Source organism: Capricornis sumatraensis, chromosome 20 (assembly GCF_032405125.1).
Source record: "Capricornis sumatraensis isolate serow.1 chromosome 20, serow.2, whole genome shotgun sequence".
NCBI classification, from domain to species: domain Eukaryota; kingdom Metazoa; phylum Chordata; class Mammalia; order Artiodactyla; family Bovidae; genus Capricornis; species Capricornis sumatraensis.
Genome location: NC_091088.1, coordinates 67551255 through 67578741, shown reverse-complemented (window position 1 = coordinate 67578741; position 27487 = coordinate 67551255). Strand labels below are relative to the sequence as shown.

Sequence of the window (27487 nt, the reverse complement as noted above, 5' to 3'; positions counted from 1 at the left end):
AGCCCAGCCCCCTGGGGACCCCCGGAGAGGTGGGGGGCAGCCGGGGGGGCCGGGACGGAGCGGCCGCCGGCCCCCACCGGAGGGACGGGGCGACTGGCCGCAGGGGGGGCGGCCGGGGGGCCGGTCGGGCCGGGACCAAGGGCATCATGTCGTCCGGGGGCAAGGATGGGGGCGGGGGCTCCCCCGCCTACCACCTCCCACACCCACACCCACACCCACCCCAGCACGCCCAGTATGTGGGCCCCTATCGGCTGGAGAAGACGCTGGGCAAAGGACAGACAGGTGAGCCAAGGGAGGGGGCAGCCGGGGTGGGGGTGAGGGGGGGATGGGGGCAGAGAGCGGGGCTCCCGGGCCCCCGAGTCCCTGGTCCAGACTGCCGGGTCTCCAGGCTGAGGGGGTGAAGGCTCGGACTCTGGGGTCCCGACTCCTGGGGGAGGTGAGGGGCCCAAAGGCTCCCCCGCTTTGGGGGCAGAGGTTGGAGAGTCCGGCCCCAGCGTGGGCAAGGGACCTCGGCCTGCAGCCAGGGTCCCGGTCGCCGGGAGCCCAGGTCCTTGGTGCAGTACAGCCGCAGGCTGGGGCGAGGCGCTGGCATGGGGGCGCGCCTCCCGAAGCGGCATCTCTCCGCACTGTCCTCTGGCCGCAGAGGGCCTCTGTCGGGGTGACAGGGGCACTGAGGCTGGGGCGATGGGGTCTCCAGCATCCTGCCCTTTCTCCGGCATGCTGGCTCAGAGTGGGGACGGGGGGTGGAAAGGTGGAAAGGTGGACGCAGGAGGCAAATCCCTCAGGGGTGGCTGTGGACTGGGGGCGGGGGGCAGTCATCTTCTGTTGTTGCTTAACCTCCTTAACCTCTTTCTTGCCAGGTGGGCGGTGGGTGGGTGTAAGACAGGAGCCGAACACCTGAGTTCTGGGCCAGAGCTTCGGGGACCAGGGGCCAGGCCTGGGGGAGGGTCAGACTCTGCATCCCGGGGCAAAAAGTGTGAAGGTGTTGCTGACTTCAGTTCCTGAGTTGTGGGGGAGGAAGGGGCCATGAGCCTGGACTTGAGGGTCTGAGGGAGGAGGGGCTGGGGGCTCAGACTCCTGGGTCTGAAGGTGGAGGGGGCTGGGGGCCTGCATTCCTGGGTTTGCGGCTTAACATTGGGGAGTGGGCATACCCTTGGGGTGTGCATGCTTCCAGCTGCAGCTGCTGTTTTTAAAAGATCAAAGAAAGGGCTTGAGAGGTCTGGGTTTGAGAGGAGGTGGAGGAGGATGGTCTGGGAAGGGGGCAATCACAAGATTATATTCCTTAAGAGACATGGTGTCTCCAGAAGATTAAAGGGCAGAGAACTCAAGGAAGTGATGGGCTGAGAGAGAGAGAGAGAGGTTTGTCTGAAGGGGGTAGATTGGAGGACACAAAACTATGGAGACCCAGCGAGGCAAGACGGTGTGGAGAGGTGAACTTGAAGGGGCACACGGGAAGGACGGAGCGTCCAGGATGGCTGTGGAGGAGGGGGGAGGCAGGTAGGTGGATGGCAACCAGAAGGGACGGAATTGGACAACAAGGAGTGGAGAGAGAGTTGTGTCTGGCGGGAATGGCTGCTGTCAGTCCCCAGGAGTTCAGGTCAGGGTGATTCGGGTCACCGTGAACCAAGCCAGGAGGGGAAGAAGGAGGAAGCAGGTTGACAAGGGGGCGCTCAGGAGCCAGAGGTGAGGAGACTGCACTGGGAGTGCCCCCCACATTTTCCGTCCCATCCCCCAGGTCTGGTTAAACTCGGGGTCCACTGCATCACGGGCCAGAAGGTGGCCATCAAGATCGTGAACCGGGAGAAGCTGTCTGAGTCGGTGCTGATGAAGGTGTGTCCGTGCGCTGGGGCAGAGGGGACCCTTTGGGGCTGGGGACAGGGAGGGAGGCAAGGCTGACCGCCCGCTGTTCCTTTTCCCCCAGGTGGAGCGGGAGATAGCCATCCTGAAGCTCATCGAGCACCCGCACGTCCTCAAACTCCACGACGTCTACGAGAACAAGAAATATTTGTAGGTATTTATAGACACCCAGCCCTCCATGCATCCTCCCCGAGTTCCCAGGGCGGGACGTTTCTAGAATCAAGGCCTGCAGGGGCCAGGGGAAACTTAAGCTCTCTTGGCTGGGCCACTGAAAGTCTAGTACCGTCCCTGCTGCGCAAGGACAACCCTCCCCACACACACACTCATAATCCTCCGTGTTCCCATGCTGACCTGGCCTGACGCTCTGGGCCGATTGTACCCTGGCAGCAGGGCAGCTAAGCCTGAGCCGTCCCCATGCCTGATGGGGGACAAGGCTGATCCTCCCCCTTCTTCCCCAGCCCCCATCCCTTGTCCTGCTGCGCTGTGGGGAACACTCTGTATCGCATAATCTGGGTGCCCTCAGCCAGATCTGACTTGCTAAGGGCAGATCCCCTGCCCTTCCCATGTGCTAGGGCAGTGGGGCCTGGCAAAGGCCCAGGCTCAGTGAATCCTGCCTCTTCCCAAACCCTTCCTCTGCAGCATTGGAGACTCCCTTCCTCCCGCAGCATAACTCTGGGTGCTATGACTGGACACCCCAACAATGGGTCTGCTCAGGAGTTCTGAGTCTGTATCTGGAAGTCGATTACCCCCCTTAGGTTGGGGGTGGGGTCCAGCTGTCCCAGCCTCAGACAACAGGCTTTTGTCCGGACTGGTGACCCAAGGGACAGCTGGACTGGGCACCAGGAGAGGGGACACCCCCGCTGCTTGACCTCGCAGTCCCCAGTTTGAACTGACTCCAGCACCCATCAGAGGCTGGATTTCCCCAGGAAGGAAGCTGACCCGGCCCCGGGCGCTCATAGGATTTGTAGTCTTCAGGCTTCCCCAGGTGTGGCGGCAGGGAGGGGCCATTGTTGCTATCACTGTCACTCCACCATCCTTGTAGGGAGGAGGGCCCGTGGGACTTGGTGTCTCACAGAGGAACCTCAGCCTTCCACTGAGCTCATAGAAATTGAGCTTTTGTTTTCCTGAGGCTAATGGGAATTAGAGGTTTAGCCTCCCAGAGCCTGATGGGATTTGGAGTCTTTAAAATCCAGGTGGCTGATGGGAATTAGGAGTCTCCATGTCCCAGAGCCTTATGGGAGTTGGGAGTTTTTAACCTCTCGGGCCTGAACGGAGTTGTAGTCTTTCACTTCAGGGAAGTTGACTTAGATTGGTGCACACGCCAATCTCTTTTTGCCAACAGTTAATGAGAATTCTAGTTTCTTCATCTCAGAGACTTATGGGAATAAGAGGCTTCCCTGCCCAGGGGCTAATGGGAGTAGGTGGGGGTGGTGTGGTCTTTATTGTCTAAAGTCCTGTGAGAATCGAGGGGATCTCTTTCTTCCAAGTACTAATGAAGTTGCCTTATCTCCGGAAACAACTGGGAGTCAAAGTATTATTACTCTTGAAGTTGACATGGGAATCTGTGCTGCCAAGGGGGCTGATGGGAATTGAATTTTGACTTACCAGAGGCCGATGAGACTGTCTCTTTCTCTCAAGGACTGATGGGAATTGGAGTCTTTACTTCTCAGGGGCTGATGGGAGTTGTAGTCTTTACCTCATGGATGTTGACCGTTGAATTGGTACACATTGCAAGTGTCATTTTCCAAGAATAGATTAGAATTCCATTATCTGCATCCCAGACACTAATGAAAATGAGAACTTTGGCTTCCCAGAGGCTGATGGAAATATGGGGCTTTATTTCCTAGGGGCCTGTGAGAACTGGGATCTCTGACCTCCAGGTGCTAATGGAATTGCCTCATCTCCTGAGGAAAACTAGTCAGAGTGTTGCCCTCTGAAATTGACATGCTGGCCAGGGCTATTGGGAATTGAGTTTCTGCTTCCCAGAGGCCAGTGGAAATTGGAGCCGCCTCCTCCCAGGGACTCATGGGAATTGGGGTCCTCTGCCTCCAGGGCCAATGGGATTGAGTGCTTGTACTTTTGGAAGAAGGAGGTCAGGCTCTTTGGTCCTCCACATGCCTCTTCCAGCCCTCTGCCCCCTCCATGTCCCCCAGGTACCTGGTTCTGGAGCACGTGTCTGGAGGTGAGCTGTTTGACTACCTGGTGAAGAAGGGGAGACTGACCCCCAAGGAGGCCCGGAAGTTCTTCCGCCAGATCGTGTCGGCACTGGACTTCTGCCACAGCTACTCCATCTGGTGAGGGGGCAGCTTGAGGGGAGGCTGGGACAAGCACTACCCAGCAGGCAGGCCCTTGGGAGCGTATAGCAGAATGACTGGAAGCCAGAGTGCTGCAGCCTGCTTTTCCAAAATTGAGACCTAAGTCACACGTCATAGGGAATTCCCTAGCGGTCCAGTGGGACTCCATGCTTCCACTGCAGGGGGCACAGGTTCGATCCCTGGTCAGGGAACTAAGATCATGCCAGCTGCGCTGTGTGGCAAAAAACCAAAAGAAACAAAAAAGCTTCTTACAGCATGAACTCCACCCTTCAGAGCATACAATTCGGTAGTTTTGAGTATATTTGCAATGACGTGCATCACTACTATGTAATTTTAGAACATTTCATCACCCCAAAAATCATTACCCTGTACCCATTAAGCAGTCACCTCCCCCCATCCCCAGCCTTGGGTAACCACTAATCTACTCCCTGTCTCTGTGGATTTACCTATTCTGGACATTTCCTATCAGTGTGGTCTTTCGGGGCTGGCTTCTTTCACTTAGCAAAGTCCTTTCAAGGTCCACCCATTCCTTTTCACTACTGAGTAATATTCCATTTTGTGGCTCTGCCATATTTTGCTTACCCATTTACCAGCTGGTGAGCATGTTGGTCGTTTCTTATTTCTGGATATAATGAAAAATGTGGACATATGAATATTTACATGCAAGTTTTGGTCTGTGACCTATGTTTTCAATTCTCTTGAGTACATACCTAGGATCAGAGTTGTTGGGGAGGGCTTCCAAGGTGGCTCAACAGTATGGAATCAGCCTGCTAAGCAGGAGATGAGGTTCAATCCCTGGGTAGGGAAGATCCCTTGAAAAGGAAATGGCAACCCACTCCAGTATTCTTGCCTGGAAAATCCCATGGACAGAAGAGCCTGTCAGGATACAATCCATGGGGTCATAAAAGAGTTGGATACAACTTAGCAACTAAAACAACAACAGAATTTTTGGGTCATATGGGAACTCTATATTTAGCCTTTTAAAGACGTGCCAAAAAATAAAGAAAGAAGTGCCAGCCCATTTTCCAAAGCAGCTGTGTCATTCAGCATCCCCACCAGCAGTCTCTGAGGGTTCTAATCTCTTGCCAACACTTGTTATTATCTGACTTTTTGATTCTACATATCCTACTGGGTGTGAAGTGGTATCTCACTGTGGTTTTGATGCGCATTTCCCTGATGGCTAATGATGCTGAGCATCCTTTCATGTGCTTGTTGGCCATTTGTATATCTTCCTTGGAGAAATGTCTATTCAGATCCTTTGCCCATTTTTAACTGAGTTATTTATCTTTCTATTATTGAGCTGTAAGAGTTCTTTATTCCAGGAATGAGGGATGACTCTAGGAATAACTCCCAAGAGTTACTTATTCTAAGAACAAATCTTTTTATCAAATGCATTATTTTTTTCAAGTAATTTCTCCCAGTTTGTGACATGCTTTTGCATTTTTATAACAATACCTTCTGAAAAGCAAAGGTTTCACATTTTGATGAAGCCAGTTTGTTGGGGTTTTTTTCCTTTTACAATTCATGCTTTTTCTGTCCTATTTAAGAAATATTTGCCCAAGGACCTCCCTGGCAGTCCAGTGGTTAAAACTCCGTGTTTCCACTGCAGGGCACACTGGATAGATCCCTGCTTGGGAAACTAAGATCCCACATGCCATGGGATGTGGCAAAAAAAAAAAAAAGGAAAGAAATATTTGCCTAGCTCAAAGTCATAAGGTTTCCTCGGATGTATTCTTCTAGAAGTTGTATAGTTTTAGCTCTTACATTTAGGCTTGAGGTCCATTTCAAATTAATTTTTGTATATGGTGGAGGGTAAAGGCTGGGGGTCATTTTTTTTTTTTTTTTGGCATAAGGACGTCCGTATGAAAAGATCTTCCTTTCCTCATTGAATTGCTTTTCAGCTCTCAAAACAAGATATTCAATATGCAGCATTTTAATGATTAATTAAGGTGCAAAATAGATGCCTCCAGATCATCTTTCAGCCTCATTTGTTTGCACACCTCCCTCTCTGGGATAGGGGATTGGAGATGGGGTGAGGATCAGGCTGAGGGGGCTGAGACCTAGGACCAAAGCTTGATGATGAAAAGGCAGCCCATTTAAATTGTCAACACCTTGCTATTGAGAAGTGTCAGGACTCTGACATTAAAGACACTGGCCTCCAGGGGGCGAGAGTCAACAAATTTATCAAGTCTGACCCAGTTAAGGACCTCTTCCAACAGAAACTATAAAACCTTCTGCCCCACCTCCCTGGGGACATCATTAACCCTTATATCCTGAGGAGTTTGTCCCAGGATAGGGGGTGGGGGGTGGGGGCGAAGGAGGAAGCAATGATGGGCTTTAGTTGACAGTATTTTTTTTTTTACTTATTCAGTATTGAAATATTTGATTTTTGTTTTGTTTCTGGCTGGGCCACGTGGCATCTTAGTTCGCTGATCGGGGAATTCAACCTCTGTTCCCTACAGTGGAAGCCGAGAGTCCTAACCACTGGACCACCAGGGAATTTCCTGAAATATTTGAATTTTTCAAAAAATGTTGTTTGCTTTTGGCTGTGCAGGGTCTTCGGGGCTGCACGGGCTTTTCCCTGGTTGTGGTGCGGTGGCGCCTCTCTAGTCATGCTGGGAGAGCTTCCCACTTCGGTGGCTCCTCGTGCTGTGGAGCATGGGCTCCGGGGCGTGCAGGCTTCAGGAGCTGCCCCTCCTGGCTCCAGAGCTCAGGCTGCACAGCTGTGGCCCAGGTGCTTAGTTGCTCCGCGGCATGTGGGATCTTCCCGGCTCAGAGATCGGACTCCAGTCTCCTGCATTGGCAGCAGATTCTTTACCACTGAGCCACCAGGGAAGCCCTGAAATATTTGAATATTTTAAGAGCCAGCTCAGTACCAGGCCTGCTTACCTCAAAGAAAGATCACTTCGCACATATTCAAATATTCAAATATCTGTGGATAAAATGATACACCGTCTGGAGGTCTCCTGCAGAATCGTCCAGTGGGGGAAGGAGAGCGTATGTAGGGGTGGAGATTAGAGGAGATGCGCCTCGAGCTGATAACGGGTGAAGCTAGTGGGTGGGTGCATGGGGCTTTGTATATTCTTGTCTCTGCTTTGGGGCGTGTTTGCAAAGGTCCCTAACTAGAAGTTGCCAGACACGATCCCCCTCTGAGAGACAGTGAGTGGGGGTGGGGTGGGGGGTTGGTCCTTAGACTCTGGGAAGAGGGCGGAGGCCTGAGCCCCACCATCCTGTCTCAGCCACAGAGACCTGAAGCCCGAGAACCTGCTTCTGGACGAGAAAAACAACATCCGCATTGCAGACTTTGGCATGGCGTCCCTGCAAGTGGGGGACAGCCTTCTGGAGACCAGCTGTGGGTGAGTGGGGGCCCGCCACCTGCGCCCCAGGGAGCGGGTAGAAGCCCGCCAGAGGCTCACACGCCCTCTGTCCCTCAGGTCCCCCCACTATGCGTGCCCGGAGGTGATTAAGGTGAGCGAGGGGCGGGCAGAGGGGGAGAGGAGCGGGCAGGGGTTGGGGGCCCGGGAGAGGCGAGCGTCAGAGCCGGCCCTTCTCCTCCCAGGGCGAGAAGTATGACGGCCGCCGGGCTGACATGTGGAGCTGCGGAGTCATCCTCTTTGCCCTGCTCGTGGTAAGGCCGTCCTTGCCTCTCCTGCCCCATTTCTGGAAGAGTCCTCTGCCTGCTGGAAACACAGAATATCTACTTCCACCCTCAACTCAGGGGTTGTCTCCCAGATATTTAACTGGTACCAGGAACATGTTGGGGGGGTATTTACCAACAGAGCAAAATCCCGGGGGCGCCCCTCTCTGTGCCTGGAGGTAACCATCCGGTCACAGAACCGTGAGAAAGTCTGGAGGGTCCCCTGGGAAGGGATGGCGAGGCCAGGAGGACTTGGAGCACTCCGGCGAGCAGCTGCTTACTAACTGATCCTAGGGTGTTACAATATCGTAGGGATTAATAGGGGCTTCCCTGGTGGATCAGTGGTCAAGAATCCACCTGCCACTGCAAGAGACACAGGTTTGATCCCTGGTCCGGGAAGATTCCCCTGGAGAAGGAAATGGCTACCGACTCCAGTATTCTTGCCTGGGAAACCCCATGGACAGAGGAGCCTGGTGGACTATATTCCACGGAGTCACTGTCAGACGTGACAGTGACTGAACAACAAGTGGGTTAATAGAACCAAACTGGGGAACGTGAGCTCCGACCACAGGGCCTTTGCACCTACTGTCTTGTCCCTGCCAGCCCTGTTGCTCACCTGGTTAACACTAGAGTTCTTGTACCTCTCAGCTCAATCATCGCCCTTCCAGGAGGCCTCCCCGGGGCCCCCTCCCTCCCGCCATGAGGTCAGATTTCCCAGCGGGAGGCTGTCTACTCCCTGGAGGTTAACAGAGCTGTCATTGTGTGTGTAAGTCCTTGAAGGGTGTCTCTCTGTGCTCGCCCCACCTCTTCCAGGCACTGGATTTAGGGCCCCCTTCCCAAAAGCCTGGAGGAGGTCACCTCCAGATCCTCCATGAATTACATCTGCAGAGATGTAATTGTAAACAGGGTCACATTCTGAGGTTCCAGGTAGACAGGAATTCTGGGGGGCCACCACTCAACTTGCTGCACCCCCAGATCCCCACAGCCCTCGCTCGGTCTGGTCTGCCTAGCCCAGTCCAGTGTCGCCTCAGGCACCCGGTCACTGTAGGGCTCTTTGCTCCGTCACCAGCCTCTCCCACTCTGGGTGTGAGCAGCAGGCGGTCAGGGGCTTGCTTTGTTCACCACTGGACCCCCGACGTGTAACGGAGGCTCGGTCCTTGTTAAATGAATGAAGATTACCTACCCTCTCTAACCTGGGGAGAAGCGTGTTTTTAAAGGACAGGCTCCAAGCTGCAGCCACAGCCTTTTAGGTGCTGGACACACCGCCCATTGCCAAATCACTGCTCTGCCACTTCAGAGCCAGGCGGTCTTGTGCAAATGGCTGGATGCCTCTGTGCCTCAGTTTCCCCATCTGTAAAGTGGAGACAGCTCCCCACCTCCCGGGGCTTGTGGCGAGGCCTGACCATGTCACTGCGTGTGAAGTGCTTAGGCACTCGTCTGGCATACGCTGAGCTCTGTGTGTCAGGGGACCTGTCATTCCTCATGCAGGGGGCTCTGCCCTTTGATGACGACAACCTCCGCCAGCTGCTGGAGAAGGTGAAACGGGGCGTCTTCCACATGCCCCACTTCATCCCTCCAGACTGCCAGAGCCTGCTGCGGGGGATGATTGAAGTGGAGCCCGAGAAGAGGCTCAGCGTGAGTTGGGGGACGGGCGTGGAGGGCCGGCGGGAGGGGGAGACAGAGTCCCCGGGGCAGCCACGGGGACAGGTTTCCAGGACCCGGCCCTCCACCCCCGAGGCAGCAGCTGGGAGCGGGGCTGCGGGCAGAGCCCCATCCTGGGTCCTGCCCACCTGCCACTCCAGACTGGGGAGGAGGAAACACCACACACAACGTGCACACACCACACCACACACACACACAAATGCGAGAGGACGCTTGTGCATAGTGGACACACCACACCACACCAGACACACAGACACTCACACACACAATCATGAGAGGACTCATGTGCATAGTGGACACACCACACACACACACACAGACATACATAGACATACACACTAACATGAGAGGATGCATGTGCATAGTGGACACACGACACCACACCAGACACACACACAAACCACACCACACCACACACACACAAACATGAGAGGACACGTGCATAGTAGACACACCACACCACACACACAGACACACACTACACCACACACACACACACACAAACGGGAGAGGACGCATGTGCATAGTGGACACACACCACACCACACCATACACACAGACACACACACACACCACACCACACCACACACACACAAACGCAAGAGGACGCATGTGCATAGTGGACACACACCACACCACACCACACACACAGACACACACACAATCATGAGAGGACTCATGTGCATAGTGGACACACCACACCACACACACACAGACACACACACACACAAACATGAGAGGACATATGTGCATAGTGGACACACCACACCACACCACACACACAGACACACACACAATCATGAGAGGACTCATGTGCATAGTGGACACACCACACCAGACACACACACACACCACACCACACACACACAAACATGAGAGGACACGTGCATAGTAGACACACCACACCCCCCCCCCACACACACACACACAAACGCATGTGCGTAGTGGACACACACCATACCACACACATATGCACACAGACACACACACCACACCACACACACACACACACACACACACACACATACACAGAGACAGACACACATACACAGACACACACAAACATGAGAGGACACGTGTGCATAGTAGACACACAACCACACCACACTACACACACACACACACACACCCCCGAGAGGCCGTATGTGTATGCTGGACAAACACACTGACACACCCCACACCAAAAAAAAACAACAACACACACCACCCCCCAACTTGGGAGGGCGCATGCGCATACTGGCCCTTGCAAGGCGGTGTGGAGCGTGGGCAGGATGCCACTGCGCATGTGCATGCGAGAGATGTAGCCAGCCCCCTCCCCGCCCCCGCCCTCCGCAATAGTCAGGCTGCGCTGCGAGCCGCCACTAGGGGGAGACATGAGCCGGCGTGCTGCCCGCCCTTTGCGGGGCGCGTTAGGGACCCCCCCCAACGCCACTTAGGCAACTTTAATTGCGCACGTGCTGTGTTCAAACGACCTCACTTCTGCTTCTCTACCAACCACGCCCCTCACAGCTGGAGCAAATTCAGAAACACCCCTGGTACCTGTGAGTATGAGGGAACTGGACAACTGGGTCCTAGGGGGAAGGAGAGGACCCCAAATATCAAGGGCCCCCAAAGTAGGAGAGCCCGCTAGGGAGCGGGGTGCCAAGGGTCCTGAATGAGGAGGGGCTGGGGGTCTGGACTCCTGGATCTGAGGTGGAGGTGTGCTGGGGCCCTAACTCCGGGGTTCCCAATAAAGGAGCAGGCTGGGACGGGGGACCCCAGAGCCTCCGCTTTAGGTGACGTAGGAGACGCCCGGTTCCCTACGATTCTTCTCCTCCCCAGGGGCGGGAAACACGAGCCGGATCCGTGCCTGGAGCCAGCCCCGGGCCGCCGTGTGGCCATGCGGAGCCTGCCGTCAAACGGAGAGCTGGACCCGGATGTCCTGGAGAGCATGGCGTCGCTGGGCTGCTTCAGGGACCGCGAGCGGCTGCACCGGGAGCTGCGCAGTGAAGAGTAAGACCCCCCGATCCTGGTAGACACCCTGGCCACGTGGGGGGAGGGGGTCCCCCCGCAGTCTGCCGGGCACCCACAGACAGAGACCCTCCTGGGGAGGCCTGGCCACTGGAAGGGCCGTGGAGCTGTTCCAGGGGGAGCCAGGTGGAGGTGGGTGGTAGGACCAGTGGGGAGAAGAAACGATGCCAAAAACTGAACAGGTGCTGAGGACGACTCAGTGCCTCACACAGTGCTTACACGTAGCAAGTGCTCAGGTGTTCAAGTCAAAGTGTTAGTTGTTCAGTGGTGTCCGACCCTTTGCGACCCCGTGGACTGCAGCCCGCCAGGCTCCTCTGTCCATGGCATTCTCCAGGCCAGAATACTGGCGTGGGTTGCCATTCTCCAGGGGATCTTCCCCATCTAGATATTGAACCTGGGTGTCCTGCGTTGCTGGCAGATGTTACTAACTGAGCCACATTGAAAGTGAAAGTGAAGTCGCTCAGTCGTGTCCGACTCTTTGCGACCCCGTGGACTGTAGCCCACCAAGCTCCTCCGTCCATGGGATTCTCCAGGCAAGAATACTGGAGTGGATTGCCATTTCCTTCTCCAGGATATCTGCGCGACCCAGGGATCGAACCCAGGTCTCCCACATTGCAGGCAGACGCTTTAACCTCTGCACCACCGGGGAAGCCCTTAAATACAAGAATACAGTCTCTCAGAAAACCTCCTATACTTCAGATCCAAGTACTAACATCAGAGATTTCAAGGGAGGAAAGGAGCCTCATTAGCATCATTATTATATCATTGAGTAAAGTGAGGCTGAGATATATACTGGGACCAAGGGACCAACCCTGTTGATGGAAAATGGAGCCATAGACAGAGAGCCTGATGCACAGAGCCCCACAGAGCCACAGACACAAGGAGGGGATGAGACCAACGCTGGGACCTGACCTCTGACCCCAGTGCTCTCCTGCCCCCACCCCCCACAGGGAGAACCAAGAGAAGATGATATACTACCTGCTTTTGGATCGGAAGGAACGGTACCCCAGCTGTGAGGATCAGGACCTGCCTCCCCGGAATGATGTTGGTGAGAAGGGCAGGCCGGGGAGTCCAGACCCCAGATTCCCCAGGGAGGGACGGAGGGGCTGCAGGCCTTGAGCTTCTAACTTTAGACTCCCTGACTTGCCCCGAGACCTTGGTCAAAGCCCCTCTCCACTCTGAGCCTGTTTCCGCGTCTGTACGAGTGTCATGCCCAGCTATTCCAGTGCACCCTCTGATCGGGATGATACTCTCGGCCCGCAGACCCGCCTCGGAAGCGTGTGGATTCCCCCATGCTGAGCCGTCACGGGAAGCGGCGGCCAGAGCGGAAGTCCATGGAAGTCCTGAGCATCACAGATGCTGGGGGTGGTGGCTCCCCGGTGCCCACTCGACGGGCCCTGGAGATGGCCCAGCACAGCCAGAGGTGGGAGCCCCCGCCCCTCCATTGAAACGCACAGCCCTGGGTGGAGAGAGTTCAGGGCTCCAATGCTGCACCCACCTCAGAGGTGCCGTGTGACTGGGACAAGCCTGCTCCCCTCTCTGGGCCTCACCTCCTCATCTTGCAGGAGTGTGGAAGGGAAAAGGCACTGAGCCTTCCAAAACCCTCCCACCTGATTTTTTTTCAGATCCCGTAGTGTCAGTGGAGCCTCCACTGGTCTGTCGTCCAGTCCCCTGAGCAGCCCAAGGGTAAGGCCAGGTCCCAGATGGATTAAGGGGGGTAAGGGAGTGAAGACCCTGTGGAGCAAAGCTGAAGCAGCAGAAATTATAATTCCCATGAAGTCCTGGGACATTGCCTCCTTGTCCCAGAAGAGCCAAAGACCCAAGGCCTCATTAGTATTTCAGTCCACTGACTGACCGTTTCCCACGTTAACAGGGTTGGGTTTTCAGTGTGCCTGAAAGGTCCTATTTATTCATTTAACCAGTTAGTTGAGCACCTATTCTGTTCTTGTCACTGCTGGGTTTACAGTCCCTGAGCATGATAAAAAAAAGTCCCTGCCGAGCTCAACAATGGGAGTGGGGGTGGGGGGTGTTGGGGAAATACTTGGACTACAAGTTCCATCATGCTTTGGGGTACACCCCTGTATGTGTGTGCCTGTGGGGCTCCTAGGGTGTCCTGGGAGTTGTAGTCCACTCTCACTGTACGCCACTGCTCTACAGAGTCCGGTCTTTTCCTTCTCGCCGGAGCCTACTGGAGATGAGGCCCGGGGTGGGGGCTCACCGACTTCCAAAACGCAGACGCTGCCTTCTCGGGGCCCCAGGGGTGGGGGCGCCGGGGAGCAGCCCCCGCCCCCTAGTGCCCGCTCCACACCCCTGCCTGGCCCCCCAGGCTCCCCGCGCTCCTCCGGGGGGACCCCTTTGCACTCGCCCCTGCACACGCCCCGGGCCAGCCCCACTGGGACCCCAGGGACAACGCCGCCCCCCAGCCCCGGCGGCGGAGTCGGAGGAGCTGCCTGGAGGAGTCGTCTCAACTCCATCCGCAACAGTTTCCTGGGCTCCCCCCGCTTTCACCGGCGCAAGATGCAGGGTACGGGGTGTCCTTTTAGGTTGAAGGGGCTGGGGACGTGGACTCCTCTGAGTTCTAATGTGGGTGGGGGCTGGGGTCTAACATCTGGGTCCCCAGGAAGAACCAGGCTGGGGGCCTGGACTCCCACGACCTATGAGAAGGTGCTGTTGGGAGCAGAGATTAAGGTGTTGGGTAGAGGCGAGGTCGGGCCTCCAACTCTGGAGGAGGCGCTCGTTGGAAGGACACGCCCGTTCAGCGCTCCTACTCACCTTCCCATTGGCTCATGGCTTGCAAGCCCCAACCCCAGAAGGTGTGGCTCAACCAGGGGCCACAGCCCTGGAGAGAACGTCGCGCAGCTTGCGTTCCTTTTGGGGTTTAACTGCTGGGACATGAACAGACTCTGGGGTCTGGAATCCCTGGGTGGAGGTCCGGGCTGGTCTGTGTGCTGGACACCAGGTGATGGACACGTGTTGACCTTGCTCTCTCTTCCCCAGTCCCCACTGCCGAGGAGATGTCCAGTTTGACGCCAGAGTCCTCTCCAGAGTGAGTCTGACAGGGAAGGGAAGAGAGGGGACGGAGGGGCGATTCCCTTAGCCTCCTCCCAACCTACCTCCAACCTATCTGCTCCCACTCAGGCTGGCAAAACGCTCTTGGTTCGGGAACTTCATCTCCTTGGACAAAGAAGAACAAATATTCCTCGTGCTAAAGGATAAACCTCTCAGCAGCATCAAAGCGGACATTGTCCACGCCTTCCTGTCGGTGAGGGGCCTGGGTCCCCATGCACCCTGGCTTCCACAGAACTAGAAATCCCAGCAGCCTGTGGGGTTCACCTCCTTAGTGCTGGCCTGAGTTCCCCTTGGGGCTCATGGGATTTGTAGTTTTGTAGCCAGAGTTGGGGGTGGTCACTGTGGGGACATGGAGGCAGGTATATAAGCGCCCTGCGGCCTGGAAGTGAGAAATAGGAGACAGAATTACTGTTCCCTGCATGTTAGCCTCCCCTGAGGACTAGTGAGTTGCCATTCCCCTACCGCCAGATCAGAGATTGGCAAGGGAACTATCCAGTACTTTTTTTAGTGGACTCTGGGGTTGTCCACTGGGTCCTGTGGTTCTTTGCCCTAGGGGCTCAGGGGCTTAACATTTCTGAGACAGATGTGACTTTGGGCAGGGTTTGTGGAGGAAGGAAGGAATTTATTTAATGTGATCCTCGGGCCTGGCGCTGGCACCAGATGTGAAAGTGCATATTAACATGGGATTCAGTAGCTCAGTGATTTTTCTGATGCTCTGTTTATAAGATAGAGAAAACTACAAATCCCAGCAGGCAGTGGGGCCCCCCAATGCCTCTTCTGTTATCCTTTCCCCCTGGTGGCTCAGGGGATTGGTATTTCCTGGGCCAGAGCTGATCAAGGGCTGCTTACCTGTACCTTGGAGTCTGGTCTCTGAAATCACCCCTTCCTCTTGTCTCCGCCCCTCTCAGATCCCCAGCCTCAGTCACAGCGTGCTGTCACAGACCAGCTTCAGGGCTGAGTACAAGGCCAGCGGTGGCCCCTCCGTCTTCCAGAAGCCCGTCCGCTTCCAGGTGGACATCAGCTCCTCGGAGGGTCCAGAACCCTCCCCCAGGCGGGACAGCAGCGGGGGCGGCATCTACTCTGTCACCTTCACGCTCCTCTCTGGTAAGTGTCCCGGGCCGCGACTGCCCCCAGCCTGGTGTGCGGGATGCGCAAGACAGCGGAGGGCAGCAGTCCTCCAAAGTTTCAGCTTATCAAATCTGAAGAGACTAGTTTAGAGAGCCCTTCCCCAGACCCAGTTATTCCAAAAGACTTTACTTAACGGCACTTATTTATGTCTATTTTATTTACTGAAAAGTTTCATCACATCTAGTTATTTTTCTTGCTGAGAAACTTTGTGACAGAAATAAGATCTTATTTATTTGAAGCCTAGATACAATAAAAATATTATGCTTAATGTTGATGACTCTAAAACATGTCTGTATTAATTAATGCAACAAACTTAATCTAAATTTAGTACCAGGTATTAACGCTATACTGAATGTTTCTCAGTTCATGCAAACCTGAAAGTCCTTAGGGTTATTTTCTTTTCCCTTTCTGAGCATTTACGTAAGTGCCTATTTTCCTGTAAGCCAATAAATAGAATTCATTTACAGATTAATTTTTGCCGTAACACACACCTATAACACACGCATATCGATGCATACAGATGCACCAATAGACTCCCAATAGTTTCCATTTCAAAATTTCAGCCAGGAGTCAGTTACAATAAAGTAAAACCCAACAGTTACAAAAGAGATTGGATTCAGATCACCTATCTCCCTCTTGTTCTCTCTTTCAGAGTTACCTTGCCTTCAATTTTCAGTTTACTTTTTACATTTTTAAAAACTACTTTTCAGTATTCATGTGCTTGTTTATGTGGCTTTGTCGGGTTTTAGTTGCAACACACGGGATCCTTGTTGCTGCACGTGGACTCTGGTTGTGCCGTCCTGGCTCAGGCCTTGCTCCGATGCACGTGGAATCTTAGTTCCCCGACTAGGGATTGAACCCGTGTCCTCTGTGTTGGCAGGCGGATTCTTAACCACTGATAGCACCGGGGAAATCCCTCAATGAGACATTCTTGGAATTTGGAAAACTTTGGGGGCTTCTGCATATGAATGAAAATAGGAAAATGTGATGAGAGCTCTCTAAAATTTTACAGTTTAGAAGTTTTTCCAATCTGAAAGATCCAAGAAGCTAGCCCTACAAATATTTTCCCTGCTAACCTAATTTTTAAGAGGGAAAAACTCTTACCACTGTTGTTTCCAGTACACCCTGCAGGCAGAGGTCCAGGAGACTGCAGGCTTTTAACTGTGTGTGAAAAATCCGTTTTAGGGTGCTGAAAAGACCTATGTTGGCCATTTCAGGGCAGGATTTCCTTTAATTCCCAATTAAGTAGTTGCAAGCATACATAAGCCCAGCTGGTATTCCCATCAGTGGCTGTCTGTATGGGAGCTGTTTGGCCTTTGAGGCGCAATTTTCCATTATTAATTTCGTAGCCTAATTCAGATATGAAATATCATTTAAGCAACTTTCTGAGGGCACTGTGGCAAATCGCCTGCGTGCTGCTTCTGAATCCAGCAAGGAATTACCTGGGTTACTTTTTTCAACTTTTTAAGTTTTTTAATTAAAAACTATTTTTTGGCTGCGCTGGGTCTTTGTTGCTGCCCATGGGCTTTCTCTAGTTGCAGTGGGTGGGGGCTGCTCGCTGCCTGTGGTCCTCCGGCTCCTCACTGTGATGGTGTCTTTTGTTTCGGAGCACAGGCTCGAGGGCTCGCGGGCCTCCATAGTTGTGGTACACAGGCTTAGTTGCTCCATAGCATGTGGGATCTCCCAGACCAGGGATCAAACGGGCCCCTGCCCGGTAAGGTGGATTCTAAAGCACTGGACCACCGGGGAAGCCCCTAAGGCTGCTCTTGACTGCTTGTTTCTCCCAGGTCTCACACCGCCTCCCTTCCCTAATTAACCACTGCTTGAATCGGCCCCTTGGAACTCAGGGAAGGTCATGGAGGCTGAATGAAGGCTGTTTTCTATAATCAGAGAAATGGGGGGCCCAGAAAGTCTTTGTGCCCAGGAGCCCCACATGGCCCTGCTTGGTATCATTAAGAGCTGAATAACTCAGTCTCTCACTTCACTAGCAAAAGTTTCTTTTCAGACCATATAGCAACTTGTTCAGTTTTGAATTTAAGTCAAATTTAACAAAAACCCAGCCAGTTATGTTTCCCTGGGCCTCTTGCCCAGATACCCAGGTCCTGCCTAGGAGATGCACTGGAGCCCCTTCAGATTTCAAGCCTTAAGTGAACACAGTGCAAATAAAATTTTCAGGATCATCACTCAAACAGTGAGAGCTGGGTAGCAGGAGAACTCATCAGAACACCTGAGAAGTACCGAGAAGCCCGTCGGGGCTTCTTAGCTCTGGTTCCGGCGGACTCCCGGTGCCCTCTGGTGGGTGCCTGTCATATCCGGCCAGTTAGGCCAGCACGGCAGATGAAAAGATGAATCTGTTGATTTAAGAAAAAAATGGAGGGACTTCCCTGGCAGTCGAGTGGTTGAGAATTTGCCTGCCCGTGCACGGGACACAGGTTCAATCCCTGTTCCGGGAGGATCCCACTTGCCGCGGAGCAGGTATGCCAGTCTGCCACAACTACTGAGCCCGGGCTCTGCAACCAAAGAAACCTCTGCATTGAGCACAACTAGAGAGGGGCCCCCGCCCCCCGAAACTAGCGGAAAGGCACGACAGCAGAGAAGGCCCAGTGAGGCCAAAAATAAATAAGTCTTTTAAAAGAAGAAAAAAAATGGAAAATTTTACTGGAGTCAAACAGCACTATAAGCCGGGAGTAGCCGCTCAGGAAGTCTGAGAGCTGTTCCGCTCGGGAGCAGTCCATGCGCCGCTATATGCGTTTGTGAGACTGAGGGCCCTACGGGAAATGGCGTGTTACTGACGGTTTGCACGATCCAGGTGCAGACCGGGTCGTGGGTCGTGGGTCATCGTCAGGGTTAAGAAGGTCGCCTCCTAAGCAGGTGTGCTCAGTGCAGGCGCATGATAGATACACACCAAGGAGGGCAGAGGAGGCCCAAACGGGCGGAGAAAATTTGTCGTGTTTGAATTTTTTCCACTCCTGCCGGAAAATATGGATCTTGCTTCATTGGTCTGTTGCCCTGGCCCTTGCAGGTCCCAGCCGCCGGTTCAAGCGGGTGGTGGAGACCATCCAGGCCCAACTGCTGAGCACACACGACCAGCCGTCTGTACAGGCCTTGGCAGGTGGGGGCACCCGCGGGGGCAGGGCGGCGGGGCGGAGGGGGCACTTCCGGTGGCCAAGTGCTGCAGGGGCTTTGTGTCACCCGCGAGGCACCAGGCCTTCCCAAGCCTGAGAAGGCCTCACCACGGAGGGAGGGGCCCTCCAGGGGCCCCTGAGGGGACCACCGGTCTCTGTGTTGGAGGTGGTGGAGCTCCCTGCCACTGGAGGCTCTTGAACTGTGTTCTGGAGGAGGGTGACCAGCCGTCTTGCTCTGCTGGGGACAGAGAGGTTCCCAACACCGAGGACTTTCAGTGCTAAAACCAGGACAAGGTGGTCGCTGTCTCGCAGACCCTGCTGGGCCTGGCTTTCACGGACTCGGGCCTCTCCCCGGGAGGGGGCGAGGTCTGTGCTCCGGGGGGAAGGGGCTTCTCTGTGCCCACCAGCCCTGGTCGTCGGGAGCGGAGTCCCCTAGCCACCAGGGATCAAGGAGGTCAGGGTCACAAACAAACTCTGTGGTTCCAACATCAATTTATTATCACGCAGCCCTGGAGGTCAGAGGTCCCACACAGACAAATGGGGCTAACCCCAAGTGGAGGGCCTCCCCAATAGGCAGGTAGAGGACTTCTGCCCTGTTAGTCTGCTTCTCGAGGGCAACCAGAAGCCAGGAAGGCCCACTGAACCTCTCTAGACCTGGCTGCCAAGGAAAGGTGGCCTTGACAACCAAAGTTCCTTAAAGGGCACACCTTCAGAGATGTAGGACCCACAGGGACCCAGGGTCCAAGACACGTGCCTTATAAGGGGAGTGGGGCAGTGTGGGGACCTCTGACTGAGCCCCAGGGAGGGGCAGCTATGGCAGGAAGACCTCCAGCAGTTAGTGTCTCTTAAGGGGTGTTCTCTGGTATGAGACCTCAGCTCTTGTTTTGGGCCCTATGAAAACTATGGAAAACTATGGAAACTGCTGCCTGACCACTAGGAACCAGCCCTGGCCAAGTCTGGCCAGTGGCCCAGTCTGGCCAGTGTCCCAGTCTGGCCCCACAGAAAGGTGCCCCAGTCATGCAGGCACTGCTGGGAGAGCCAGAACAACCTGCTGGGGGCTCCCCAAGGGTCCCGAAGGGAAGGGGGCGCTTTGGCCACAATCCGGGGCCTTGGAAAGTGCATTAACCAGAGTCTCTGGGGCTGTCTCCTGAGCTGGGCCCGCCAGGACTCCCTGGGGCTTGGTCTGGTCTCCAAGACCCCGGGCTGGAGGGCTGCACCCTGTTGGTGCAGGGCAAGCAGGCAGGCCTCGTGGTGGCTGGCGTGAGCCCTGGCAGCTGCCCCCCGCCCCCTAATCACCAGAGGTTTGGCACCCCTTCCTGAGGCCAGACCGCTTCCTCCCGCACAGACGAGAAGAATGGCGCCCAGACCCGGCCTGCTGGGACCCCGCCCCGAAGCCTGCAGCCCGCGCCTGGCCGCCCAGACCCGGAGCTGACCAGCTCTCCCCGCCGAGGCCCCCCTAAGGACAAGAAGCTCCTGGCCACCAACGGGAGCCCCCTGCCCTGACCCCAGGGGGCTGGGGAAGGAGGGGCGCCCCCTCCACCCCCCTTCCCTGCCCCCCAACTGTGAATCTGTAAATAGGCCCCAGGGCATATGTGGGGAGGGGGGGGACAGGACACACCCGGCCCTGCCCTTTGGGGATGGGTCTCCGGGGGCCATGCCCAACGAGGGGGGGTTTCTGGGGGGACTGCGGGTGGGGGAGCCGTTTCTATTTTATTTATTGATTAATTTATTATTTTATTTATTGATCAATCTCTCTGCGGGGTGGGGTGGGGGAGGGACGGGGGCTGGTTGGGGTGGCTTAGCAGATCCGGACAGACAGGGCCGTCTGTCCTCGTGTGCCCAACTCCCCTTCCTGGGCCCCGCGCCCCCCAGTCCTCTCCCTCTGCCCCCACGACCTTCTGTACCGATTCGCTCTCTGGAAGGAATTCTGATTTCGCGTGATCCTGCCTGCGTCCGTGTCTCTGATTCCGCCGGCGGTAGCAACAACAAAAAATTAACAATAATAATAATAATAAATATCCTTGATCAGGGATGGCTGGCTGGCCTTGGCCTCTCGCTTCCTGGGTGGCCCCAACTGCAGGGGCGGAACCAGATGGCAGGGACAGGAGGTGTGAGGACGCTGCCGGCTGGACAGCTGTTCACAGCTGGACGTGCAGGGAGGTGGGGGAGTCCGGCGGGGGGCGGAGGCTGCCCGAGTCCGGCTGGAGACACAGGGTGCAGCCGTCCAGGCGGGAGAAGTCCACGGCAAGGAGGCCGAAGAGGATGAACAGCAGCATGGCGACGACCCACTCGCAGATGGCCGAGATGGAGCGCATGGACCAGGAGTGCAGGACGACCACTGGGGCCAGGGTCAAGGGCACACGGCCACAGGGAGGAGCCGGGGCCGGCAGGGCGCCCGCCCCGACACACCCTACCTGCTCGGGCAGGAGCAGCCCCTCTCACCCGACAGCCTCCCCCGTCCTCGGCAACTCCTCCCAGACACTCTCAAGGGGGCCCTCCTTGACTCCCCTCTGTCTCCAGCCGCTTCCCAAGTATTTCCCGTTGCACTTTCCTCCCGTTTGCGGCAGCATTCCCACTGTCTCAAAAATGCTCCTGCCTCCAACACCACATGGTGTCCTAAAGATACCCTCCGGCCTCCATGGGGGCTCAGATGGTAAAGAATCCGCCTGCAATGTGGGAAACCCGGGTTCAATCCCTGGGTTGGGAAGATCTGGAGGAGGGAGTGACAAGCACTCCAGTAGTCTTGCCTGGAGAATCCCCACGGACGGAGGAGCCTGGCGGGTCCGCAGGGTCACAGTCGGACACGACTGAGCGACTGACACTACAGTTAGCCTCGCCTGGCCGCCTGTGCTTGCAACTTTCTCCCCCCACCGGTGGCTCACAGGCCCCTCCTACTCACTCCACAGCCTTCTTCCTAAACTCTTCCTCTTTCCGGGTGCCCTCACCTCCATGACAACCCCATCCATTCCCGTGCCCCAGCAGGCCCTTGGGAACCGCCTTTACCCCCTCCCATCTCCACCCCTGGCTAGCTGGTCACCGCAAGTCTTGTCTGTCTTGCTCATCTCTTTCTGGTCTGGTGTCTCTACTGCCCAGCCTTGTCCCTTTTCCAGCTCCGCAGTCCCAGCTGTTTATAAAATGGTTCTGTGACCACTGGCCGACACACCCCCCCCAGCGCCGGCCTGGCAGAGTCGCCCCTCATTTTCTGGGACCACTGCCCACCTCACTGAAGCGCTCTTCCCCTCGGCCAACCCAGCTCCGACTCACCCCTCCTAGATCAGACTAGACATCATTTCATTCATTCAAGGGTTTTTAGACAGTGAGGAAGGCCAGTACCATCCTCTAGCCCCACTGATCCTCAGACAAAGTGTGTGCCCCCAAACACAAGTGCTGACCCCAGCCCTGACTGTGTACCTCTCCTGCTCACAAGCTTTCTGGGGCTCCCTGTTGCCCTCAGGCAGAAGCCCAAGCCTGTAACCCCTCACTTTTCCACTGGAGAGCCTGACCTCGGCCTGCCAGCAGCTTTATCGCCTCCCCTGGGCAGCTTCCCTCTCCCATCCCCCCGCTCCCCCGCAACCACGTACATGAAGAGGCAGTCCCCCGACCCTGCACCAACCTCCCAACGCAGGCTAGTTCTGCAAGACCAGCTCAGAGCACAGCGGGTCTCAGACCCCTCCATGGCCATCCAGCCCCTACCACGTGCAGCTGACCATCTTACGGTCCTATCTCCCCCTCCCCCACAGTCAAGGGACGTTTGGGGCCCTAGGACGAGGACCCTGTAGCCAAACAGATCATGAGCACAGGCGGGGTTTGAGAGGGGCCGCCTGGACCTCATGGTCAGTTTCGCCCGCCCCTGCAGAGGACCTGCGCTGGTTCTGCAGCAGCAGTCGCAGACGGGTGAGTTCAGGAGCCAGCCCTTCCTGCCCGTTTCACGGGATCCAATCCACTGCTCTGGGAAACTGGATCACCAAAGTCTCCGAAGGGATCCATTGAGGGCAGCCCACCCAGGGCCTCGCTGGTTCCCCCCGGCCTCTTCCGGATGCCAATGACCTCTCGGGCGCCCCTTCCCACCCGCCCCCACAGAGGGCAGCCATCCCCAGGGTTGACCCCGCTCTCCCTCAGGGGACTCTGCTAATCAGTAGCAATCACTGTTCTGATAAAGGCAAGGCCATTCCACAGATATGGAAACTGAGCCTCTGAGACTGGTTTGGCTCGCCCAAAGGTGTGGCGATCTGGTGGGTTCTGGGGTGAGTCAGAAGCGGGTTGGAGTCGAGGTTCTACCCAGAGGCGTGCTGGTAAACGTGTGACAACCAGCTCTAATTTGTAACACACATCTGTTTCTGGGGGAGAAACCACAGCCACCTCCACCATTTCAAGCTACTAGCGTGGCTTCCCAGGAGGCGCTAGTGGTAAAGACCTGGCCTGCAAATACCTAAGAGACGCAGGTTCGACCCCTGGGACGGGAAGGTCCCCCAGAGGAGGGCATGCCAACCCACTCCAGTATTGCCTGGAGAATCCCAGGCACAGAGGAGCCTGGGGCTACAGTCCACGGGGATCACAAAGAGTCAGACACGACAGAGCACTAGGGCACAGTCACAATACTGACTGTTTACCTGTTCTGTGCCAGGCACCCAGCTAAGCTCCTCGCATGCTCCTTCACTCCTCACATGCCTTACCATCACCTTCATTTGACAGATGAGGAACCCGAAGCACCAGGAAGTTAGGAAAGAAGAGTCCGCCACCCACCCCCGGCTAGTACACTGAGGTGGTGGATTCCAACCCAGGCAGCACGCCCCGAGACCCGAGACCCGGGACTCGCTGACAATCCTCTGTGACGCCGCACGGAGACCGGAGACCGAGGCTGAGGAAGGAAGGGGCGCCCAGGATAGCACAGGGCAGACCCACCCCATGGGAGAGCCACCCCCACTCCAGGGAAGGATACTGGCCACCTCGAGGACAAAGCAGGTGCTGCAGAGCACCAGGCGGAGTGGCCCGATCCAGGGAGCCCCAGGCTGGGGCAGGTTCTTCATCCGCCAGGAGAGGAAGAGCTGCAGCCAGAAGTACAAGATTCCCACGAAGAAGGCCAGGAAGGCGCCTGTCAGGTGTGTGGGCCGCTGATTCTTCTCCTGGGAGGAGGAGGGCGCAGAGTTGAGGGGCGGACATGCGGAGAGCCAGGGGCTGGGCCCACCCCCACCAGCTGTGCCAGAAGACTGCCTGCCATACTCGGTGACAGGCGTGTTGATTCGATGCACTGGCTGTTCATTGTCCGCTGCACCCACGAGGGCCCCCCATTTAAAGTTGCTGTTTCCTGCTGGCGCCTCTATCCCTAAAACAGCGCCTGGCACATGGTGCGTCCTAAGTGGCTTCAGTCCTGTCTACCTCTTTGCGACCCCATGGACTGTAACTCACCAAGCTCCTCTGACCATGGGATTTTTCAGGCAAGAACACAGGAGTGGATTGCCATGCCCTCCTCCAGGGGATCTTCCCAACCCAGGGATCTAAGCCCCATCTCTTGTGTTCCTGCATTGGCAAGTGAGTTCTTTACCACTAGCATCACCTGAGAGGCATAGTAGAGACTCACAAATATTAGGAGAATAAATACTTCATTCTCAGCCTTGGGGGGAGAGAGCAGATTATTGCCACTAAAGGGGTAAAAATTGGTTCCTGGAGGCTGAAAAAAAAAATCTTAAATATTGCAATGGTTTGTGCCTTAGTGATATCATTTGTATTATATTAAAATTTTTAATATGAAATATTTCATGGGTGAAGGGATGATTAGGAGAAAATGTCTAAAAGAGGCTTCTGGAGAATTCCCTGGTGCTTCATTGGTTAGGACTTAGCACTTCCTGGCCTGTCCTGGTGCCTTAGAAGGTAAAGAATCTGCCTGCAATGAAGGAAACCAGGGTTTGATCCCTGGAGAAGGGAACGGCTACCCATTCCAGTATTCTTGCCTGGAGAACCCCATGGACAGAGGAGCCTGGCGGGCGTCCAAGGGGCCGCACAGAGTCTGACAGGACTGAGTGACTAACACTTTCACTTCTTTCAGTGCTTCGACCTCAGGGGGCACAGGTTCAGTCCCCGGCGGGGAACTAAGATCCTGCGTGCCAAGTGGAGTGGCCAGAAAAGAAAAACAGGAAGGCTTCTGAGTGGAGGGCAACAATGATTGCAGAAAAAGAAAGGCTAAGGAACACGGGAATACCTCAGCGAGTGAATGACTTGCTATGCAAATATGATGTGGGATTTTTACTAAGTTGTAGGCAGCTCTTGTCTAAACACCGTAGCTTCCCTGGCCCTTTGGTAAGAGAAGTTTGGTGTCAGAGGTAACCACAATAGAAAAATAAAATGATGGGGTAAATAAGAAAGATTTCTCCTATCACTCGTCCATCCACTTATTCCACCAATACCTGCTGAGCTTCGTGGTTAAGTATGTGGGCTCTAAGAGTCAAGGAATCCGGGTTCATCTCTGACCACCAAGAACCTGGTAATAAAGAAATATCTCTGGCATTTGACCAAAAAGAACCTCCCGGGAGTTCTTGTGGGGATGGATTAAAACGACCCAGCACAAGGCAAAGCTAGGGCCTCCTACAGAGTGAGAACCCATCCACAGGGCGGTCCAGCGGTCAGGACTCTGAGCTGTCACCCCCAAAGGTCTGGGTTCCATTGGTCTGGGAACTAGTATCCTTCACTAAGCAGAGCGGTGCGGCCAAAAAAAAAAAAAAAGGAGAGAGAACTGAGAAATTTCATCATTAAACGGAGAGGTACGGCAGCGAATGACCCCAGACTCCTAGGGGTCCACGGAATGACTACAAAGAGCCTCCTACGCTAGAGAGCGGACCTCATCACTGCCTCCACGGCCTGAGAGCCACAGAGAAATACAAGTCCTAGGAGGCCGTGCGGGGAGCAGCCCTCCTCGATGAGGACTCTGCGCCCCGGGGGATGCTGGGAGTTGTAGTCCCACACTCCGGCGGGCTGGCCTACTCCGTCTCACCTGGAAATTGCCCACTATGGAGGTGCCCAAGGCACAGAGGAGCCCCGTCCACAGGATCACCTGGTTATGCCACTTTCGGACGCCCCAGTCCCGAAGCTGGTAGTAACGGAGAATGCAGATCCAGGCGGCTGGGAGGAGAGGAAGTGGGTGGGAGACGGGAGCCCCAGACTTGGGGGTAGGGCGTGGGTCCAGGGGTGGGAGCCCAACTCCAGGATTTGGGGGTGGGCGGAGGAGGCAGGGACCCCGACGGTCCTGGCTGGGCGGGGCTAGCACCGCAGGAAAGCTGCGCAGAGCGTTTACCCGAAGCGGCTCCGACGTTGAGCACCTGGCTGAAGATGCAGCTCTGGGGGGGCACGTTTCCACACACACTGCGGGGAGATAAAGGCTCACCTCCTTGCTCCCTCCCGACCCCGGCCTCCCCGCCGGCGCCGTGATTACCTGATGTAGGGGAAGCCGTCGGTGAGGTTCACGGCCTTGTTAACCACAGCCAGCGAGAACCTGGTGGGGGGCGCAAGGTGAGCCAGGGGCTTGCCACGACGCTTTTCTTTCTGTTTCCAGCACAAACCCAGGCTCTATGCTCCTTCTCTCTCAGGCCCAAGAGACCAGCCCCTCCTCCAGACCCGGGGGTCCAGACCCCCAGCCCCTCCTCCCCAGACCTGGGGGTCCAGGCCCCCAGCCCCTCCTCCAGACCCAGGGTCCAGGTCCCACTCTTCCTCCCTCAGACCGGGGGGTCCAGACCCCCAGCCCCTCCTCCAGACCCCGGGGTCCAGGCCCCCAACCCCTCCTCCTTAGACCCGGGGGTCCAGGCCCCCAGCCCCTCCCCGCTCAGACCCGGAGGTCCAGTCCCTCAGCCCTTCCTGGCTCAGACGCAGGCATGTCTCCTGCCTCTGACACTCACACAGTCCGTACCCTGGTGGCACAGTGGATGGGCATCTGCCTGCCCATGCTGGGGACGCGGGGGGTTCCCTCTTTGGTCCCAGCAGATCCCACATGCTGCCGGGGACAAAACCCGCAGGTGCGCCACACCTCCTGAGCCTGCTGCAACTACTGGAGCCCAAGCACCTGGAGCCGGCGCTCTGCAGCCAGAGCTGCCACCACGAGGAAGAGTCCCCCGCTCACCGCAGCTAGAGAAAGCCCGCGGACAGCAGCCAGGACCCAGCACAGCCTAACATAAGTAAACAAATGGAAGAACACAGACACACACTCACACGGTCCAGATGCCAGCAATAGCCCAGAAGGCCAGGCACATGGGCAGCAGAGACAGGTATCCCCACATGCCGGGGTCTGCAGGGGAGGAGAGGGAAGGGACTGAGGGCAACCCTGCCTCTGCGTCTGTCTCAGGTGAGGAGCCAGCCCTAAGGGTTTAGGTGTGTCATATTCTGGGACTGTCTTTGAGGCCCTCTTTGGCTCCCAGGCATGAATAGTGTGTAAGTGTTCAGAATGATAACACCAGCTCTGTGCTTGGGGCACTTTCGCTTTTTTTTTTTTTCACGGTCCTTTATCCTGATGTCCCAGTATCTCTTAGCTGTCCTGCCCCCACCCAGCTCTCGAGTCTCTCCAGCCCCTCCTCAACTGCCAACCTCTGCCCCCCCGCCCCCACACCCCTGTGCCAGGCGCTCACCCGTCCAGGCTCTCTCAGGCTCTCTCGGTCCTGGGGCCGCGTGAGAGTTTGGGGAAGAAGGCTGAGCGGTGGAGGCGG

The 27487-nt window shown here is 55.9% G+C and overlaps 2 protein-coding genes across 3 annotated transcripts; one reads left to right on the top strand and one right to left on the bottom strand.

Moving 5' to 3' along the window:
* Positions 1-146: 146 nt before the first annotated feature.
* On the top strand, positions 147-20306 carry BRSK1 (BR serine/threonine kinase 1). Its single transcript, XM_068992438.1, has 19 exons — positions 147-282; positions 1736-1830; positions 1922-2007; positions 4011-4151; positions 7412-7528; positions 7607-7640; positions 7732-7800; positions 9298-9444; positions 10981-11012; positions 11293-11463; positions 12432-12529; positions 12745-12904; positions 13107-13167; positions 13639-14005; positions 14479-14527; positions 14620-14743; positions 15459-15654; positions 18701-18790; positions 20149-20306. The coding sequence occupies exons 1-19, from the start codon at positions 147-149 to the stop codon at positions 20304-20306; spliced, it is 2331 nt and encodes a 776-aa protein (XP_068848539.1).
* A 271-nt stretch (positions 20307-20577) lies between these two features.
* On the bottom strand, positions 20578-27487 carry TMEM150B (transmembrane protein 150B). 2 transcript variants are annotated; one of them, XM_068992742.1, is made up of 7 exons: positions 27410-27487; positions 26997-27072; positions 26227-26286; positions 26089-26156; positions 25789-25916; positions 23743-23926; positions 20578-21141 (listed from the first exon to the last, which is right to left on the bottom strand). In XM_068992742.1, the coding sequence occupies exons 2-7, from the start codon at positions 27062-27064 to the stop codon at positions 20942-20944; spliced, it is 708 nt and encodes a 235-aa protein (XP_068848843.1). In that variant the 5' UTR covers positions 27065-27072; positions 27410-27487; the 3' UTR covers positions 20578-20941. The 2 variants fall into 2 exon arrangements, with proteins under 2 accessions (XP_068848843.1, XP_068848842.1); XM_068992741.1 differs by lacking the exons at positions 26997-27072; positions 27410-27487 and adding an exon at positions 26698-26948.

Coding starts and splice junctions, on each gene's coding strand:
- TMEM150B (XM_068992741.1), bottom strand. CDS start 26,780: ATGTGGGATCTGCTGGGACCAAAGAGGGAACCCCCCGCGTCCCCAGCA. Junction 26,287..26,697: donor CCATCCACTGTGCCACCAGG/GTACGGACTGTG, acceptor GCCCCCCACCAG/GTTCTCGCTGGCTGTGGTTA. Junction 25,917..26,088: donor CAACGTCGGAGCCGCTTCGG/GTAAACGCTCTG, acceptor CTCTCCTCCCAG/CCGCCTGGATCTGCATTCTC.
- BRSK1 (XM_068992438.1), top strand. CDS start 147: ATGTCGTCCGGGGGCAAGGATGGGGGCGGGGGCTCCCCCGCCTACCAC. Junction 11,013..11,292: donor CAGAAACACCCCTGGTACCT/GTGAGTATGAGG, acceptor TCTCCTCCCCAG/GGGCGGGAAACACGAGCCGG. Junction 14,006..14,478: donor TCACCGGCGCAAGATGCAGG/GTACGGGGTGTC, acceptor TCTCTTCCCCAG/TCCCCACTGCCGAGGAGATG.